General features: G+C 36.5%; 1 protein-coding gene across 6 annotated transcripts in view; it reads right to left on the bottom strand.

Annotated features, from left to right (window-relative positions):
• Positions 1–217: 217 nt before the first annotated feature.
• The window catches only part of LOC121270033 (zinc finger protein 280D-like), a 105,320-nt gene continuing 86,243 nt past the window's right edge, over positions 218–19,294 (bottom strand). For 4 of the 6 annotated variants that reach the window (XM_041175338.1, XM_041175339.1, XM_041175341.1 and 1 more), the window contains 6 exons: positions 18,178–18,240; positions 16,689–16,810; positions 15,087–15,117; positions 5,461–5,506; positions 4,061–4,122; positions 218–3,910 (listed from right to left, as the gene is read on the bottom strand). In XM_041175338.1, coding sequence (XP_041031272.1) covers positions 3,169–3,910; positions 4,061–4,122; positions 5,461–5,506; positions 15,087–15,117; positions 16,689–16,810; positions 18,178–18,240 — 1,066 coding nt within the window. In that variant the 3' untranslated portion in view covers positions 218–3,168. Of the gene's footprint in view, positions 3,911–4,060; positions 4,123–4,171; positions 4,246–5,460; positions 5,507–15,086; positions 15,118–16,688; positions 16,811–18,177; positions 18,241–19,294 lie in introns of all 6 variants that reach the window. The other 2 variants (XM_041175343.1, XM_041175342.1) reach the window with 2 other exon arrangements.

The raw sequence follows: 19,294 nt of genomic DNA on the forward strand, positions 1-19,294 counted from the left end.
TTTAATTTAATCTTTAAAATCTCTAAAGGTGGTAGTGGACTCATTACTTTTGACTTCAGTGCACAAACTTTGTAATAAATACAAATTGCAAAATCATTGTGATCAAGTGGCTAAGTTTCCCTTTGGAATTTGGTCTGCCTGGCAAATACCACCTGCCATTTCACATCAATAAAAAGAAATACAATCATATGCAAAGAAATTACACAGTTACAAGCCATTAGATGCAATTTCTTTATTTGAGCTTGCAGGCACTGGCATTAAAAGTTACATTTAACTTCTACAAGAAGAAAAGTATACAAACCATTATTTCCACCCCTCCCTGTGTCCAGTAACTTTACTCTGAATAGGACTCAATTCAGTTCCATAACTAAAAGTGGCAATGGCAGCAAGAAAACATATTTCCTCTTCCAAGTTAACCAGCATTAAAAAATCACATCAGAAGTTATAAGGAAAGCCTTTGCACCACCATTATTAATCTTATATATTTCAGAGGTCCAAACTGTTTTGACAACTGTAGCTTAGTCCAATAATGCAAAGTTGCCTAATCTGTCCATTTGCCAACATTTGCAAGCACAGCATCTATAACATTTATTCAGTTGCACAATGCTTTGTTTACAGTTGCTTTTTATACCCAACATTCATGAAGAAATCATGAACTCAAGTGCAAGTGTCCTGGAGTGGAAGTAAATTTACACTTTGGAGGTATAACAGCAATAAAGGTTCAACGTAACTCCAAACTACAAATATGGAGACTATTCTCAAAGTAAAGTACTAACCATTCCTAAATTAATCATTTTAAAACACATAACAAAAGTATTTACAACACTGCTATAAATTAACTGTGTAAAGGAAATTATATTAGATTGGGCTGTATTTCAACTCTGATTTTCCCCTACAAGGTAGACTGCATTTGCTAAACCACAAGGACCTGGAGGGCAATTACAGTCAAACAAATCTTGAATGGTGTCCACATGGAATAAAAACACAGCTGAGTACCTCTGATGCCACAGCCAATAGGTTGTATGATTTTTTTCCTAAGATAAACTTGAACATTTTGAAGGAGCCTGGTACAAACGGCTTGCAATTACATTTACCAGTTTGAAAAGCCAGTAGACAAGTCTGAAACATAAATATTTAGCATCAACTAGGTCAGCTTTTACACCATCAGTGAGCGATCTCTAATTTTGAATTGGGATGATATTTGTAAGCATAGACTGCAAAACTAAAAGCACAATTAAATGAATCAGTAGAACTGGGCATTACAGCTTACCATATACTGTCGGTATCAAAATCTTTTAAAACATATACTCAAGAGTTTTAAAATTCCAATTATATTAACTGATATTTAAAAGGAAGAACTATAAGAAGCTGTGTGACTCTGAAGCAATCTACCAATTATATATTTCAGCAGTTAGGGGCTCAAATCCCAAACCTGCTTTAAACTTGAACTATCCAAGGTAAATACCAATAACTATTGGAGTTTTTTGGGAGAGAAAAGGGGAGAACCACAAACAAACAATATCATCAGTAAGGACATGTCTAGCTGCACAATTACAGAAAGGCATTGATGGCAGTTAATGGAAAGCCTGTAAGATAGAACTGTTCTCCTAATGGAAGGAGGACACATGGAGGCAAATGGCATGGGAGATATGATAGAAAGTTTGCAGAAAATTTAAACAAAGTATATCACATTTGTGAATTACTATTTCAGATACAAAACCACTCTAAAATTCATATTGTCATAAGGCAGCCAGAATACTATGACAGCCACACAAAAGTCACTTAAGGTGGGTTCTCAAATGCATATTGTTAGAAAATATGAAAGAGCCCATCTTAATCAAAGAACGTAAATAAGAAATGTTCACATTTTATTAACGATTTCTCAGAAATGGAAAGTGCAACTGCTCAAGGTGTTTATTATGCAATTACAGTAAGATTTTTTTTAGTAAATGATTCATATTGCTTTCTGGCTTAGAATCTGCAAATCTTAAGAAAACCATTTTATATAATGAGATATTAAAAACTGTTTAACAGATGGACAAATAATATTTTCAGTATTTGAGAAGAATATTTAAAAGGGTAATGGAAAAAATAATTATCCCATATGAAAATGAGACAACAAAATCAGTAAACTATATATATCAAATTTTAATACATGCTATTTTATATTCCTTAACTCAACTAGTCTCCAGCAAAATGCACTCAGCAGAAATAAACAGCCATCAGCATCAGGGTGCTCTTGCATCCACATCACTTCCAAATTCTGGTAACTATGATGCACCTCATAACTAAAGTTACTCATAACTAAAATAAAACAACCTTGATAACAAAGCAAAATTAGACACATCTAAAGACTCAAGTCTAAAGTTTTGATACTTAAATAGGGTTTTTGTTTTCTGCACAAACTGTTTGTACAACAAAGCAAGCCACTGTCAGTCACTAGCAAAGTACATGTCTGGAGCTATTTACCAAATATGTAGCAAAAAATATTCAGTATAATTTTAAGCAGCTTTATTCTTCCTGATACACACAGTTAGCTTGGCACTAAAGTACTGCAGTTTGTTTTTTAAACAATTCACTGTTACATATTCTGCAGTCCTTGCCTTTTATGTCTACCTCTGTAAGCAGAATTAACTGCTGAACAAAACATACATGCCAATACAAATAAAGCATTACTTAACACAACATATCCTATTTTCTACAGTAAAAGGAAAAGATGAACTGCACTTTGGTTTACCATGTAACCCATCCTAAATGATCTACCTCTACTGCAAAGACTATTAAAATAATATGCACTGGGTTACACCAACAGCAGGATTAATGTCTTCTTGTACATGACTGAGGTCAGATTTTTCTGCACAGCTGCACATTGACATAATCTCACATATTTTATAATGATTCCACTTTCACTGAAAGTTTACTTAGGTAAGCTAAGAGCCTGGCAAGATTGCACCTATACAAAGGTGCTTCATTTTATACAGAATTCTACAGAATTGTAAGTCTTTTCTATTCACATGCTATTTTTATGACAAAGACAGGAATGTGAACTCTAGTCTGAACAGGATAAGAATATCAAAGCCTTTAACAGTACAAGTATTTGTGTGCTTGGTGTGTATCTGTCTGTATGAATAAAGTCCAATCAGATAATCAAATGTCCCACCCAAGACTTCAGCTCTTATTTTCTTCTAGATGCTCTGAGCTCAAGAGTATTGAGCTAGGACTGGTCTCTTTAGTACTTTCCTCTACATACTCAGAAACAGTTGCTCCCTTTTTCTTAGTGGAGGTCACCACACTCCCTTTCTGTAGAATCTCAGTAGCTTCATGCTCTAAAACCTCAGAAGGAGTGAGTGGCTCCAGCTGGATGCTGCCCTGCTCACTCACATCAGAACCAACAGCTTCTGGTTCATCTTTGCTCCTAAAAAACTTTTCAAAAGAAACATCTTCTTTGTGATCCTTATCCTGTTCTACATTTGCATCATCACCCTTGTCTCGAGTACAGTTTTGTCCATCCAATCCCTTGTCCCCTGTCTGTTTACACTTCTGCATGGTATCCTCAAGGGTCTCGCAATCTTTTGTTTCATCACAAACAGCGCTGTCCTCAAATTCATCATGTATTATTTCTACATCATTATCAACTGAATTAAAAGTCTGAGCCGTGTTAAGAGCTGCAGGTTCGCCATCTGAGGAATCATCCTGTACCGTCTTTCCAGTGTTGCTTTGCTTGTCCGTAGTCAATTCAGGCAGTAGACCATCTGTTGTTTTCTCGGTGCTTTCATTACATTCTATGTTTTCAATCGAGCTTATTTTGTCTTGATGACCACTTAACTTGTCGCAATTTGGTAAAGGCACAGCTTCCATAGATGGACACTCAACCTCAGCTTTTAAAGGCTGATCAGTCTTCTGCTGGCTTCTGTTAAAGACAGAAAATAAGACTGAATCAGTGTTTTCAATAGCACAATCAAGAAGCTTATTTTCAAGTTATCTATTTTCTTTTTCAAAGATGTAAGTTATCCATATACAGTCTGTTAACCTATCTAATTAAAAAGAAAATCTCAATTACCCATCAGAAGATAAATCAATTTCCAAACTTTCTGCAAAAGCTAAGGTGGAAGATGGTTCCTCCTTAAAGACAGAACAGAAAAGGAGACTTAAGAACTTAAGACTGTAATACCTTTCTTTTATCATTTTGATTTTGATAGAAGAAATACGCCTCATAATTCAAAGTCGTTTGTTATCTGACAAAAACTGAATTATTCAATCATTTGAATTAAACAAAGAATACAGCAAAGGAGGACATGAATACCTAAAATATGAATCATCAGGTAATTCAAATTAATCAATTTCAGAATGAACAGTATAATCTGAATACAGAAATCACAAGGATTCATTATTTAACATGGTTGATTAAACACTGACTCAAACATAGGACAACAAAACTCTTAATATCACAGGAATGAAGGTACTCAAATACCAGCTCTTGCTTTATTACTAACTTTATTACTAACCCTTAGCTGTAAAATAAACAATTAAAATAATATTTCAAAATTCTTCTGCTCAGCTTACCATTCTCTTCCCCAACTCTCTGTTAGGTAGGTTTAATTTTGCTTTCCCACAAATCCCCCCAAATAATGTCGCCTCTTTAGCTATTTTCTTTCTCATTTATAACAAAAACAAAGTGCTGGAAAAACTCAGGACTGACAGCATCTGTGGAGACAGAAACAGAGTTAAAGTTTCAAGTCAGCATGATACTTCTTCATGAGCTCTGAAGAGTCATATGGATTCGAAATGTTAACTGTTTCTCTCTCCACAGATACTGTCAGACCCGCTGAGTTGTTCCAGCATTTTCTGTTTTTATTTCAGATTTCCAGCATCTGCAGTACTTTGCTTTTTTTTTCCATTTTTGTTTCTTCATCTATTTTTGAAGGTGGAACAAATTCAAAAAGTCATATCTTCCTTTCAGGCTAGCTGTCCTGTTAATCAGAAGCACCATGTCATACAACTGACACGGCTGAATTGCAGGCATGACTGAGCCAGCTTTTACATTGTAAAATCATGTCAGAATAGGAAGGAGCTCTCTGGAGAATAAGCACATTTATCAGTGGATTCACTGCCTGATACCACACCCCCTCACCACCCTCCCTCCACCTCTCCCCACTGCCCCCAAAGTCTGACAACACCCATAAACATTTATTTAGGTAGGATACTTAAAATGAAAAGACCATTCTATATTTAACCAACAGGCCGGCTGCATTGAATCATTGTATTTTCTGCAATTTTCCAGTGCTCTGCAAGTCAGTTAATTGTAGTTAATATTTGATAGAACCCCTTTTTTGGATTTTCTTATCAATAATCTGGCTGTTATCTATACTAGAGCTATTTACAATGCATATGCTCAAGAGTAATATTCTACTATACAGGTGTGATAAGCACTGCAATGGCTATTAAAAAAGTTGAACTTACTTCTGACTTCTTCCTTTCCTCAGCTATCGAAATATCCTCACTTCCCCTGCCGGGTGAACAAAATATTGTTAGCTCTGAAATTCTTTAAGGGGTTTGGCCAAAGAACTGAACACAAAACTGATAGTTTAAAGAACAGCATCAATTTCCATGATAAGGACAAGTTTGCATGTTTTAAGATAGATACTTCTGGCATACAGATGAGAAATCAATGCACCTTTTGGGTGCTGCTCCATACCTGAGCTCTTTGCTTCTATTTCTCTTTTCTACCCTCTTGCCCCTTCCTTTTGCCCAATTCATGTCAATGTTTCACTCTTCCCCCTTGTCCAGGAGTTTAAAGGGCCCAGGTTCAAGAAGGCAGCTTCTCAAGCGCAATTAGGGATGGGCAATAAACGCTGACCTTGCCAGCAACAGCCACATTCCATTAATAAAAAATACTTTCATTCAGTCCCATCCTGCTCATTCCCTTCACTGCCTCAAGTCCAAGGAATCTAGACTCGAGTGTATCTGGGACACAACTCACATATCAGAAGATATCCTGGACCTTCTCACCAGTAAAGCTGTGCAAACTTTTTGTCCCATCCCAATCCTGCCCTTTGCCCCAAGTTAAAATCAGCGCTTCTACCTGGACTGAAACACATGCATGCCAAAGTCTTGCCTCCTACAGAAGCCTTGCAATTGGCTATACTTTCCATTACCTTCCCTCTCACTACCACCTTGGCTTCTCCTCTGGCTGATTCAACTCCTTTGAGGACCTTTACTCCATTCCTCTCACTGTTCCCTTAAGATCACATTCCCCACCCAGGTTTCTCCTCAATTTATCAACCCTCTTTCTCTCCTTCAACTCATGCATCGAGCAACTCTTCATATTGTGTGTGATTTCAATCTCCATTACACCTCCCTTCCCCCCTCTCCTCTGAAACTCTATTATTACAAACCCACCTACACATTTCATAGCTAATTCATCACCCATGCCATCTCCCCTACCTCTTCTATTCCCATGCTCTTGATCAATGAAAAAGCCTGTTCTGACCACTTCTTTGTATTCCATATCACACACATTACCCTAACCCCAATCCTGGTAGCCAAACCCTTTCTCCATCTAGTCCTTTGAAAAAAATCACCTCCAAACATACTTAAACTTCGAGCTGTATGGCCTTTGGCCCCCGATTCACAATTCTTCTGCAGCTGCTGACCTACACAACCAATCCCTCATCTCCACCTAGGATACCCTTGTCCCCAGCAAAACCAATTACTGCCATCAACATCAAAGCAGCATTTCGTTAGAGTGTCGTATTAAAGAGCCCTAATAAAATGGAAGTAAATGGGAATCAGGGGAAAACTCTCTCCTGGCTGGAGTCCACGTCCAAATGCCACAAGATTTGGACAATATCCAGGTTTGAACTGACAAGTAACATTCGTGCCACAAAAGCATTAGGCAATGACTCACCTCCTGACTCCCCAAAGACTGTCTACTATCGACAAGGCCCAAGTCAGGACTGTGATGGAATACTCTCTACTTGCCAGGATGAGTGTAGCTCCCACAACACTCAAGAAGCTTGACACAATCCAGGGTAAAGCAGCTTACTTGACTGGCACCCAATCCATCACTTTAATCATTCACCACTAGCACAACATGGTTGCAGTGTGTACCATCCATAAGAAGCACTGCGCAGTAACTCACCAAGGCTTCCTTTGGGTCAAAACCCTGGAACACCCTACCTAACAGCACTCTGGGTGTAACTAAGTCACAAAGATTGCTACAGTTCAAGGTGGCAGCTCATCACAACTTCCTCAAAAACAATTAGGAATGGGGAATAAATATTTACCTTGCCAGTGATGCCCACATCCCATGACTGAATAAAAGCTTAATTCACTTTCATCTTGATCTTTCTATTTGACCCTCAAGTCCAAGGGATTCAGACTTGAGTGTACTTGGCACACAAATGGTTTAGCTATGCATCATCACATTTCCAGAACCCCATCTCTCTCTAGTTTCATCCCATTCCCTCATGTTCTCAGAGCTCATCCCCTCATGTTCTCAGAGCTCACCTCCTCCACAAGACCTACCTCCTGCAACCTTATTCCAATTAAACTGATCACCCACCTTTTCTTCCTGGCTCCGCCAGCTGACAATGTAAATAGTTTTCTCTCATAACTACCATTAACTCAAAAAGCACCACTTTCAACCCCTCTGCCTGAAAAAATGCTTTGGACAGCAGCTTTAAGTTTTCCTTCCCAATCCTTAAAGGTATTCTCACCTCCCAAATCCACACCCATTAATTTCACAGCTTAATTTCAATCTATCCAATCAGGTTTCTGCTCCTGTCACAGCACCCAAGAGGCCTAAGCGAAGTCACCAATTACAATAATGGTGTATTATCCTCCTTGGCCTCTCTATTGTCTGACATGGTTGACTATACCTTCCTCACTGACCATCTCTCCTCTGTTGGCCAGTTCAGCGGAACTAATCTCACTCAATGAAGCCTGCTTGATTTTCTTTAAATTAGTTCCACTTGAAATGAATCATTATTCATTGAAGGAAATAAAAATTCTGTTTCTCCACAAGGTCCTTTTTGAGAAAGACAACATCTAAAAAAAAAACCCAGATTGAAAGAGTTTTGGAAGAAGAAATGGATAAATTCCAAACTGAAAAGAAAAAGGGAAAGAGCATATTTGACAGCTGCTTTCTTGAAGAATGCTTTAAATATTAACCTTTCAGATGAAAGCCACTGTTTCCCTGATGAGAAAAATTAAGCAACGTTTTCTGGGGTCTATTTTCAAACGTTTACAATATTACATTTTTCCATAGATATTGTGTGGATACATCTTTTAAAAAGGATTCAAGTAAGTTACACATTTTGAAAAAGAACTCTGCAAACATTCTGCATTATTGGGCTCTGTTGGTCAGGTTACAAGCAGTTCATTCTAAACACTTCAACACACCTTTATGTTCAAAATGAATGCCCATTAGGAAATAGAATTTGCACCGCATTACTAATTGGTTCATGGTACCGAAATCAATTTTGCACCAAATTACTACCTCTAAACTAGATACTTCTGAAAAGTAAAGCCCAAATGGTGAACTTTCAGAGCGCATGGATCATTTTATACGTGTTAATAATTATAAATGTAACACATTTTAATACTGTCACATTATACACAACTTCAATTCTGCTGTCAAAACTCAGCCAATGTACCATTATTAGAGAAGCAATAAGTTCAGATCTCTGAAGGAGGGTCAGACTTGAAACGTTAACTGTTTCTCTCTCCTCAGATGCTGCCAGACCTGAGCTTTTCCAGCATTTTCTGCTTTTATTTCAAATTTCCAGCATTCTCGGTATTTTGTTTTCATCATTGCAACAAAGATAGTGGCATCTGAGACAGAAAGAGCCCCCCTCAGTTCAGAATGTATGGTGTAGAGTTGTTGAGGTAATTGGTTGAGCAGCACTGCTGAGGAGAGATAGGTGCCTGCTGACTTTAACAGCTTTTTTAAAATTAGTGATGGAACACTGTTGGATGTGGCCAACTTTAGCCACCTATTTTGTTCATGACAAAGGAAAACAAGGTAAGGTTCTTTTATTTGGAAGCACCCTTTGAGCTTTTGGCTTGCACTCAGTTTTGCAGACTTCATTTTGGAATTCATGAGGCATGAAAACCACATTTTCCTGCACCTTGCTGTTGCTTATTTCCTTGGCCAGATTTGGAAGATCCGCAAGACAGAATTCCTATTCTTGCTACAACTCAAGAATTTCAGTTCATCTCTAGGATCAGACCGCCATGCCACACAGAAGCTGCAGCTAAGACCAGTGTCAAGAAATCTATCAAGGAAGCCAAGTACCTTTTCTGGTATGGGTGAGAGTGCAACAAAAAAGGTGCCTTTTTGAATCTGGGACAGGAGGCAGTTCAAGAGAGCATTTATCGGAGCGCCAGAAGTGGGTTGGGAAGGCCTCTATGATCCAACAGGAGAATGCATCTGTAAACTGAGAAGTGGGTATAGGGAGACAGTGTCATTGACGGAGCTAGACCACCTCCGTGAAGAAGGGGAGGAATCAGATTATATTGTGGGGTATTAATGATATGGTTGCTCTACTAAACATATGCGGCAATCAAATTGTCACTTAATTTTCCTGAATTTTTTTAATATTAAAAATGCATTGATGAAGTGTTAAAAAAATGAACCAGCGTAAATAGTGAAGTTCAAACTTTTCCAGGTGAGTGGGTCTCTGGAAATGCAACATCAAGGTACATGGGGATGCACTAGGCAGTATTTGGAAAAAGTGTGCTAAATTCTAAATTTGCTGCCTATAGCCCTGGTTGGGCCAGATGATCTGGGAATCTTTCAAATATTCATAGGGATTCTGACTGAGTGTATCAAATTGAACAGAAAGTTTGAGAGAGAAAAAAGAATCCTGGATTTCTTTTCTTTTATTCGTTCATGGGGATGTCGCATCACTGGCTAAGCAAGTATTTATTGCCCACCCCTAATTGCCCTTGTTCAGAGGGCATTGCTGTGGGTCTGGAGTCACATTTAGGCCAGACCCGGTAAGGACGGCAGATTTCCTTCCCTAAAGGGCATTAGTGAACCATGAGTTTTTACAACAATTGACAATGGTTTCATGGTCGTCATTAGACTTTTAATTCCAGATTTTAAAAATTGAATTCAAATTCCACCATCTGCTTGGCAGGATTTGAACCCGAGTCCCCAAATCTAGTCTAGCGACAATACCACCACGCCGTGGGTTAATGTGAAACTAATAATTAGTTACAGAAGATCAAATCAGAATGGTTTCGCCCAATTCCATCTGTTGCCTGAAGTTATATTTACCCCCATGAAAATCCACAACTTGTTTCTTATGATTCTCAGGAAATGAAGCTGAAATATTTTCCCAGCTTCCACATTCCATACGTTGCTTCCTCCTCGCCATCAAGCAGTGCATTTTAGCAAATTGGAGGATCAAAAAATTTTAATTTAAACATGTTTCAAAGCCTTATCCAAATGTACAATCCAACAAAGCTAGATAATATCACCTGAATAAAGGTAAAAATAAAATAAACCAGTAATACACAATCTGTTCATGTGGCTCTGAATTTATTTTGCTCAATTGAAGAAATCATAAATTACTGAAATTTACTTGGCAATATCCCTAAACATACTTTGCAACGTACTCCAGTTTACGTGCAATATCTTTAATACAATAACTTAATGTAGGTACAACAAAAAATATCAGCTCACATTTTTGTTTTAAGATATTGTTATTGCTTATTGGTTTACTCATTTTAATGTTTCTATAATATACACATCATTAACAGTCACCACTGTTTCTCTTAACTTCTCAATCTGCAAAGCAAACATACTTATAAAGGTTGAGGTTGTTGAAAGCATCAAGCATGGAATGTAACAATGTGTAAGCATTATTCGGTTTCTCATTTAGCACTTGCATTTTTTCAAATGGCTGATCACTTATGCTAATACATGTTATGCTGTTCATTGACAAATAATTCACTATAACTATACATCTGAAACATCAACAGTCAAATTACAGAGTAGCTAGCTAATGGTTACAGGTTCTAACAACTGCAATGAAAACAGATTTCTTCTATATTGATTCAACAAGTGAGTACTGCACTAATTTTCCGTAGCAAAACACTTACTTCAACAGGAATACATTCGATGAAAGGCTACTTGTATGTCAAAGAATGGCTAGTGATTACTTTTACTTCACTGGTATCAATTTTTATCTACTAAAGGAGAGCACTAATATAATATGAAAGCTAGTTAATCATTTATTACATGATTCATGACCCTGTGAGCTTAAACTGTGGCCCTTTTCTGTCACTACACGTTACATTAGCATAATAAATTGATACATTGATTTTATCTGTGAGAAGAATACTTGGGCAATGTCCAGTCAAACATTATGTATGGATCACTAATAACAAATTGGTTTTCCAGTAGGATGTCTAGTCTAAGATAGTTCTAACCATCCCTACCTCTGCAATTTATTTCGAGTCAGCTCTATGAATGAATTAAGTTCGCTTTCATGAATGATTTTGCTACATATACAAAAAAAACAGGAGTCCTATTGGTACTACTTCACAATCCATTCCCATTATCTACTTTAAATGGGTGTGATTTACGACACAAAGCTGTACATTAAAAATTTTAAATTACGCAAACCACATCTGTTGTTATCAAATGTTGCTTTATTACCAGGTAGATCATGATATCCCTACAGGTAATTAGCAATACAAATCATTAATATCAGTAAAATAATGAGGAAAAACAAAATCAAAACACAATAAATGATACTTTCAAACTATTTTCAGGTCAGGGAATTAGAATCCTCAAATGTACTTAATCATTAGCATAGCGTTCCTAAACGTTAAATATCAAGAAAGAATGGAATACCCATGTATTACAGCTCATCATAGCTTCAACATTATTAATTACTATAGCCTAAGTGACAAATTCTTGGCCCTTTAAAATCTAAAACAATAGTACATTGTTCAGCTAAGCTCATCTAACATCTATAACTTGCTTTTTTAAACAACAATGTGTATTTATATAGCACACTTAGCACAATAAAATGTTCCACAGGAGTATTATTAAGCAAAATTGACAATGAGTCACATGAGATATTAGGGCACATAACTGAAAACTTTGTCAGAGGTAGGTTTTAAGGTGTATCTTAAAAAGAGAGAGATAGAGCCAGAGAGGTTTAGGGAGGGAGCTGCAGGACTCTGGGCCTCAACAGCTGAATGCCAACCATGAAGCGATCAAAATCGAGGATACTCAAGAGGCCAGAATTAGAGAAGCACAATGTGCACCACCAAAGATTAGAGATCAACCTGAGCATTTGACTTTCCAATTTCTCCTTTTATAACGATGTAAAAGAAAGTTATTGTTGAAGCCAGAAATGTGGCTCTATTACTTGTACTTGGTGTTAAGTCACCTGTTTGCAGAGTTAAAACTTAAATAAAATATTCAGAGTCACAATCCTGTGAATTTAATATAGCTCAATAATAAGTTGAAAAAAGTAAACAATTGGTGAGGCTATTGCTACCCAAAAAACCTCTAGAGAGAAGCAAACTACTCCATATAAAGAAATACATGGTATCAAAAGTACTTCAAGCTCTCACATCACAGTAGATGGATGATTAGCTGAAGTTTCAGCCCAAAAATGAAGGCTCATGCTCCTGTCCAACTTCAAGCCCTACTGACATAATAGCTTAATCAATCTGCAGAATAACTGCAGTCCTCCAAAATTCTCCTTCCTTTGATACATTTTATTAGGTTAAAGGCACTATATAAATATAACTCGTTGTTGTTTAGATACTTAATCCACGCCAGGTAACATTGTAAAAATAAACCACCGAAGTGCAACAACTACACAACTTCTTAAAGAAACTGGACGACACATCAATGATTTTGTTTAAAATGTTATTTGGTTGGCTCCTCTCAAGGACCTATGTGATATATAATGACTGACACTTCCTAAAAATGGAACTGAACTTGTAGGTGCTGTGGTAGAATTAACCATCGAAAAGTTGTGGCACAGAAAGACCATTCAGCCCATTCTGTCTGCGCTGCAAGTTATAACTTGCATCTTTATGAACTGGATGTCTGTACTTAATATGCTTCAAGTTGCCAGATAAGTAATATTGGAGCTGTCAACATTAGCTAATTTCTAAATGTGAAGTTTTCAATTGCGTACTATATGCCTGAGGAGCTGTATTATGCCAAGACAATAACCATGAGTAAAAGAAGCTACTGCACCCATCATTAGGTTGAAAGGGTCAATCAAATGGAATTAATGTATTCTTCTCGTCACTCATTCTTCTTTCCAGGTCATTTTAATCTCTCCTCGTCTTCCCCTCTTCACAGACTCTGGCTGTGGATTGTCTCCCAAGTAGCTAAGGAAAGGGGCTTCCCAATATCCACAGTGGAAGTGAAAGCCTCCATTAATAATAAATAGCCTTCAAGTATAAATACAAGTATTTTCTCAACTAGCACTGATGCTGGACTATTCCTGCATCTCTCAGCTTGTGTTCACTCAGAGAAACCAGGAAAGATGTGAGGAATTACTGGCACAATCCTTAGTGGGAGATTGTGAATATGGGAGAGTTGGTACACTTGCCCAGTTAAGGAATGGACCAAAACCTGCTTGATCGTGGACTTTACTCCAACTGAAAGATGGGCAGAATGAAGAAGTGTCAACAGATAATTTCTTCACTTGTATTTTTCTAACTTTGATAGAAAAAAACTCATCTGTATCAAATAATAAACTACAACTGCAGCATAGCAGCATGACATTAAAGACAACCAGTAAAATTAGTCAAGTACTGTGAAGCTACTTATACTAAAAAAAATATTTTTCCACTTTTCACAGCAGTGCCCAACTGGGAAAATAATTTTGAATAATGTTGATTCTCAGACAAATACAAGGCTCAGAACATATGGTACAACTTTAATTTTTCTGAAAACGTTGCAATCCCTAACACTCCTGCAGATGATTCACTGCATAAATACAATTATTTCTACAGTTTCTTGCAATGTATCTGAAAGAAATAAACTGTGTTGTCAGCTGATATTAACTCTTCATGCTCAGGTACCATTTGTTGGCCCATCACAAAGGTCACTGGGGTTGCTCTGGGAACAAATGGATACCTAGAAGTGCAGACCTTCTGGCAGGGGAATTACTTCACTCACTCAAAAGATGCCTGCAACAAGTTGGACATTGATGAACATTTATATAAAAACCACAGGGAGTAATAGATAAAGAAAAAGGAAAACATCTTTCAAAACACTCAAATGCTACCTTGAATATTACATGGAATGTCTTAAAGCTTATATACTGTAATTTATAAAATCAGGTAATAATGTGATAAAATTCAACTGCAACATACAAGTGCTAAAAATGTATTTACATTTGCTATTTGTCACCAGTATGCAATCCAGTACATTATCTCTACAGAAGATTTTCATTAAAGAAAAGTCCTGTTCCTTCCAATTAGAAAGAAAATACGATGAATTTTACATACTAATACATATTCCACGAGACATGCTTGTGAATGCTAGATATGCAACAGTGATACATAAATATGCAAAACAAACTGTGAAACACTGATCAAGGAGTCAAATATTTGTTTTATGCAAAATATAATTTCTCTATATAATATGAGTCAAATGGGGTGGTAATCCATGTCAGATTCATGCACTTCCAGCAGCCAGTTATAAAGTGCTTGCAGACAGATCTCTAGCTAGGCTTTCTAAGTTGGATAATTTGTTTCAACATGGTGGAAAAGAGGAAGTATTTAATTCCGATAAGTGGTTAATTGGTTACAAATCTAAAGATTGCACTTAGATTAAAGTATTCCTACAAACCACAACAATACAAAAAGCAATTAACAGTTCAAATCATTAGAAGGAAGGGGGAAAAACAAATTATACAGAAAGATTTCAGTTGCTTATATACTTCATAAAATTCTTCAGAAGCTTTAAGTGATAAGTAGCTGCTCAACACTGATAAAAAGGAACATCCCAACTTTTTAAAATGCAACTTCATCATGAAAATATGTGCAAAATTGAGGTTTCCAAAAAAATATTGAATAAATAGCATACTTACTTGAACACATTATTGTCAACAGCACTGGAAGCTTTAAGAAAAAGAATCAGAATTAAAAAAATGTATCCCTCTTCACCCTGTTAATTGGTTTGCTATCAACTAATGGACATAGATGGAAGATAATTTTTGAACAAGGTTGGTCAAACTCAATTCATCAAAACCCACAGTATATTAATCGCTTCTCAATTTTGTTTGCATTCTAGATGGGTGGTATTTTAAAATATCTTCCATGTATTTTTCCTAGTTTTATTTACATTTTCAGTCTCTAATTCTACCCTCTTTTGGTTCCTTCCTTTCTAGTCAAAACAGTACTCACAATCAGCTTTTTACCCAAACTCTCCTAGAAGGCTCAGGTAGGAAAAATGTCCAGTTATTAAAATTAAGATGAAATTAATACTATTTACTTGGAGTTCCATGATAGCTAATGAATAAATGTGTGACATGCCATAATCTTGAACCACACTAACCCAAAAAGATGTTCCAGGTCCTTGCTGAATTAATCTTAGGCAGGGTGACTCACTGTCCCCAGCACTGGGAAAGGGGGAGAAAGCTAAGGTTCTGGTTCACTGATATCCAGTGACTCTTGTGGCAACTGTGTGAGTGGATGTAGGTAATTAAGCTCAAATGCAATGCACAGCACAGTTAAAAGCTTGCAAACACTCACTGTCTAGTTTGCGTATCAAGTACAGTCACTTAAATGGGATATCAGTTTGCTGCTGGAGGACCATATGCCAGCACAAATTATGGCCTTCAGGAGACAGTTGGATAAAACTGAAAAATAAAGTACTATTAGACAACCATTAGTATGATCAACACAAAAGTAGTGTGAGGTTATAATTCTAAAGCTAAATAGATTTCTTGCGACTTTAAGAAAGAGTCATATTGGCCTACTTGGGAACACATAATTGTATAGATTTCATTCTATTGTTAGAATATCTGCTGTTTCACTGCGGACCGTAGGGTGAGAATTTGTTTTAGCTGTGAAGAGTTAGGTAGCAGAATCACAGCTGTCACTCAGAATTCTGCGCAGGACGCCTCACAACTAAAGATAAACATAAACATGGTGAACATGTGTCATCACTAACAGGTACATGACTTCCAAAAGACAACTTTCAAAAAGGAGTATACATTTATTTATAGATTGACTGACTTACAAGTCGCTATCACTTAGTTACAAATATAACCAAGGGACTTCATTGTCACTCTGCATATAACTCTGCTGTATTACTTCACTAGTTTTCTTTAAAAGCAAGGCTGATGATGTAATAAGGGCATTGGCTCATGAGATTTAGTGACCTCAGGTGTTGTGAAAGCACTAGACTAACATGCGTGGTTGAAGCTGAAGCATCATTGGACTAATGGGTTGCCACCTATTTTACATTATTGCATAAAGACAAAATCTACCTCGGCATGTCAATGGCTATTAAAACAAAATAAATTTTTCAAAAAAGTAAATTGAACAGGAAGATTAAACCAAAAAGTATTGAAGTTAAATAAGCATTTGGTTTTTAGAAAGCAGATACTGATGGTAAAAACAGCTTTTAAACAAAGAAAAAATTATGGACAATTTGTCTTAATTTATTTGTTGTTTTTTTCACTTACCACTAGACATTGAAACAATAAGACAGCCATGGTTTTGGTTTTGAACAAGATGTTTTGCCATGGCATCTGAGCCAGTAACATCAGCTTCAAATGGACAGTTAGCACACACCAGTTTGATATCTCTGCAACAATATAAAGTACAGTACTCTGTGAAAATAATAATTAATTTGGTAACAGATACCACTCATCATCATCACAACATCTGGCAGTTGGGATTACCCGTGGCATTTGTTTCTGTACAGCTTAATAACAGCATGGACTGATTGATGGACTGATTGACGGACTATGTAATTTCAATAAGGTAGTTTGAGTTTCCAATTGGGCAGCTATTAGCATGTAAGCAACCCGGAATTTGTCTTGCACTTGAGATTTTGGATGTGAATCAAGTTCTCAGCTTTTGTTTTCATTCTATTATGATGGCACGACAATAGGATGAAGATAGAAATGTGGTAGAGTAAATCTCTCAAATTTGGATCTAGTTGTGTATGGAGATACAGAATGACTAAAGAGAAATCAAACTAGGTGCCTGTGGACAATTCAGATATTTCAGACTCAGATACGTGCTCCAGGAGCCTTCATCCACAACATGACCATTGACCTAGCAATAAACAACTGCACATAAATTACAGAGTTTCAAGCAACAAGGCTTGGCAAGAGAATTCCTCAGACAGAAGTTAAGAACTGAAATGCGTCAACAATACCCTACAAACGTTTTGGACTGATTTTGAATGCAGTAGCACTTCTACTTGGCACAAAAACATGGAGGTCTGTGTTGCGCTAATAACTGTTGATGTGGTTCAAAATTTTGTGAATAGATCACCTTGCTGGAATGCTGTGGAGAGTGGGACCTAGTGGGAAGTGTCTATTCTTATGCTCTGCATGGCTTTATACTGTAACAGAGGCAAAAGGTACATTTTTGCAAAAAAAAACACCTGCCAAACAAGACTGCAATATTCCGTAACTAAATGGAAACTAACCATGCTTAGCCTTATATTGAAGAAGTCAATAACAAATGCAAGTGAAATTGAATGAACATTTCCCAATCTCTGCTCACAACTTTAGCCAGCATTGCCACTGGTTTGTTTCTGCTAAAACAGATGCAATTACTAAACCAATGAGCTGTGTTTTAACAGAAAAATGCTGTGACCTTTATACAGTAGAAGTCAGTGAACAATATCAAATCTAATCTCTTAAAATTGGCTCTTCATTTTGATGCTAATACAACATTCGTCCACTTACGACCCTATTTACTTGGAACTTAATTCACTTAGTTTTTCTTTCAAGTTGGTGAAAGCCAATTTTTATGCAGAGGTTTCATCAATTTTCTCATTATCCATCAGCTCACTGAATCACCCTGATGATCAGGCTTTACATAAACTTCACATTCAGAAGTAAACTATCATTCTTTAAATGTGGCAAATGAACAGTTAATATCAGTATAATTTTCTCAGTGATATATTTAGACTTAAAATTATACTGAATTTCCTACCTCAATTTGTTTGAAAATTCTCTGAACATCAAAAATTTATTCTTACTTGGGACAGTATGAAACCTGCAAAACACAATAGATAGTGAAAGATTTGCAATGACATACGTATATTTCAGGTGACAAATCCACTTAGATTTTATCAATTGTACATTAGTGAAATTATAAAAAAGTATTATACTTTAATGTATAGGTTACATACATAAATATACTTGAAAAAAAATTCTATTGACACAAATTAACATTGGATATATATAGAAAATTTTCAGTTTGTCAACAGCTTCCTTCTTAAGAAGTAAGAATTAAATAGTGTCTTTTTGGTGGTTTTGAATTTCATTTTTAGTGTAAAAAATAGATAAGTAAGCAGGAAAAGTTGGGCCACCAAAAACTGTCCAAGTTGGTAAAAACAATCTATCTTTGACATTGCAGGTACAGTCAAGCTAAGCAACAGAATTATTAGCAAAACTGATGAATACTATTCTTATACAGCTAGACTTGCACTTAACCCCAATACGGAATCTTATAAAAATTCAGAGTAAAATTGAAGAATCTGTATTCATGTTTGCTTCTGGCTGCTTAACTGCCACCATGAGACAGTAAAAATTATAGAAAAATATGCATAGGATGGTTGCAATCTTACAACCAGTAAACAGCATTTTGGTGTGTGACCTGATTGCTGACCTCATAGGAGGGCGACCAATGTGCTAACTGCTTAAATGCACTACCCTTGCACCATAACCAATGAGAAATGAAAGGCTAACATTTGTACCAGCATTTGGCCCCTCATCCAAAAGAACCAGATCCCCTTAAAAAAATCTAAATTGCACAGCCTTCATTCCTTTTCCTGTCAAATATTAAGTCCATCCATAGATGTGCATCAAACCAATATAAGCACAAAAAGTAAGTTTGTAACATTTATGCTCACAAGCTGCAATGTATACACATCAGAAATCAGGTCAAAGATAAGATACGAAAATAACGGGGCATGGGGAAACGAATTCAACAAATCGCTGAGGACTTTTTTTTTTTACCACTTCACCATTTAATATGGCAATTTTGTTAGTGGAAATCAATAAAAATGTATTTTAATGATCCTTAAAAGCCAAGAATAAACATAACA

The sequence above is a fragment of the Carcharodon carcharias genome, chromosome 26 (assembly GCF_017639515.1).
Source record: "Carcharodon carcharias isolate sCarCar2 chromosome 26, sCarCar2.pri, whole genome shotgun sequence".
NCBI classification, from domain to species: domain Eukaryota; kingdom Metazoa; phylum Chordata; class Chondrichthyes; order Lamniformes; family Lamnidae; genus Carcharodon; species Carcharodon carcharias.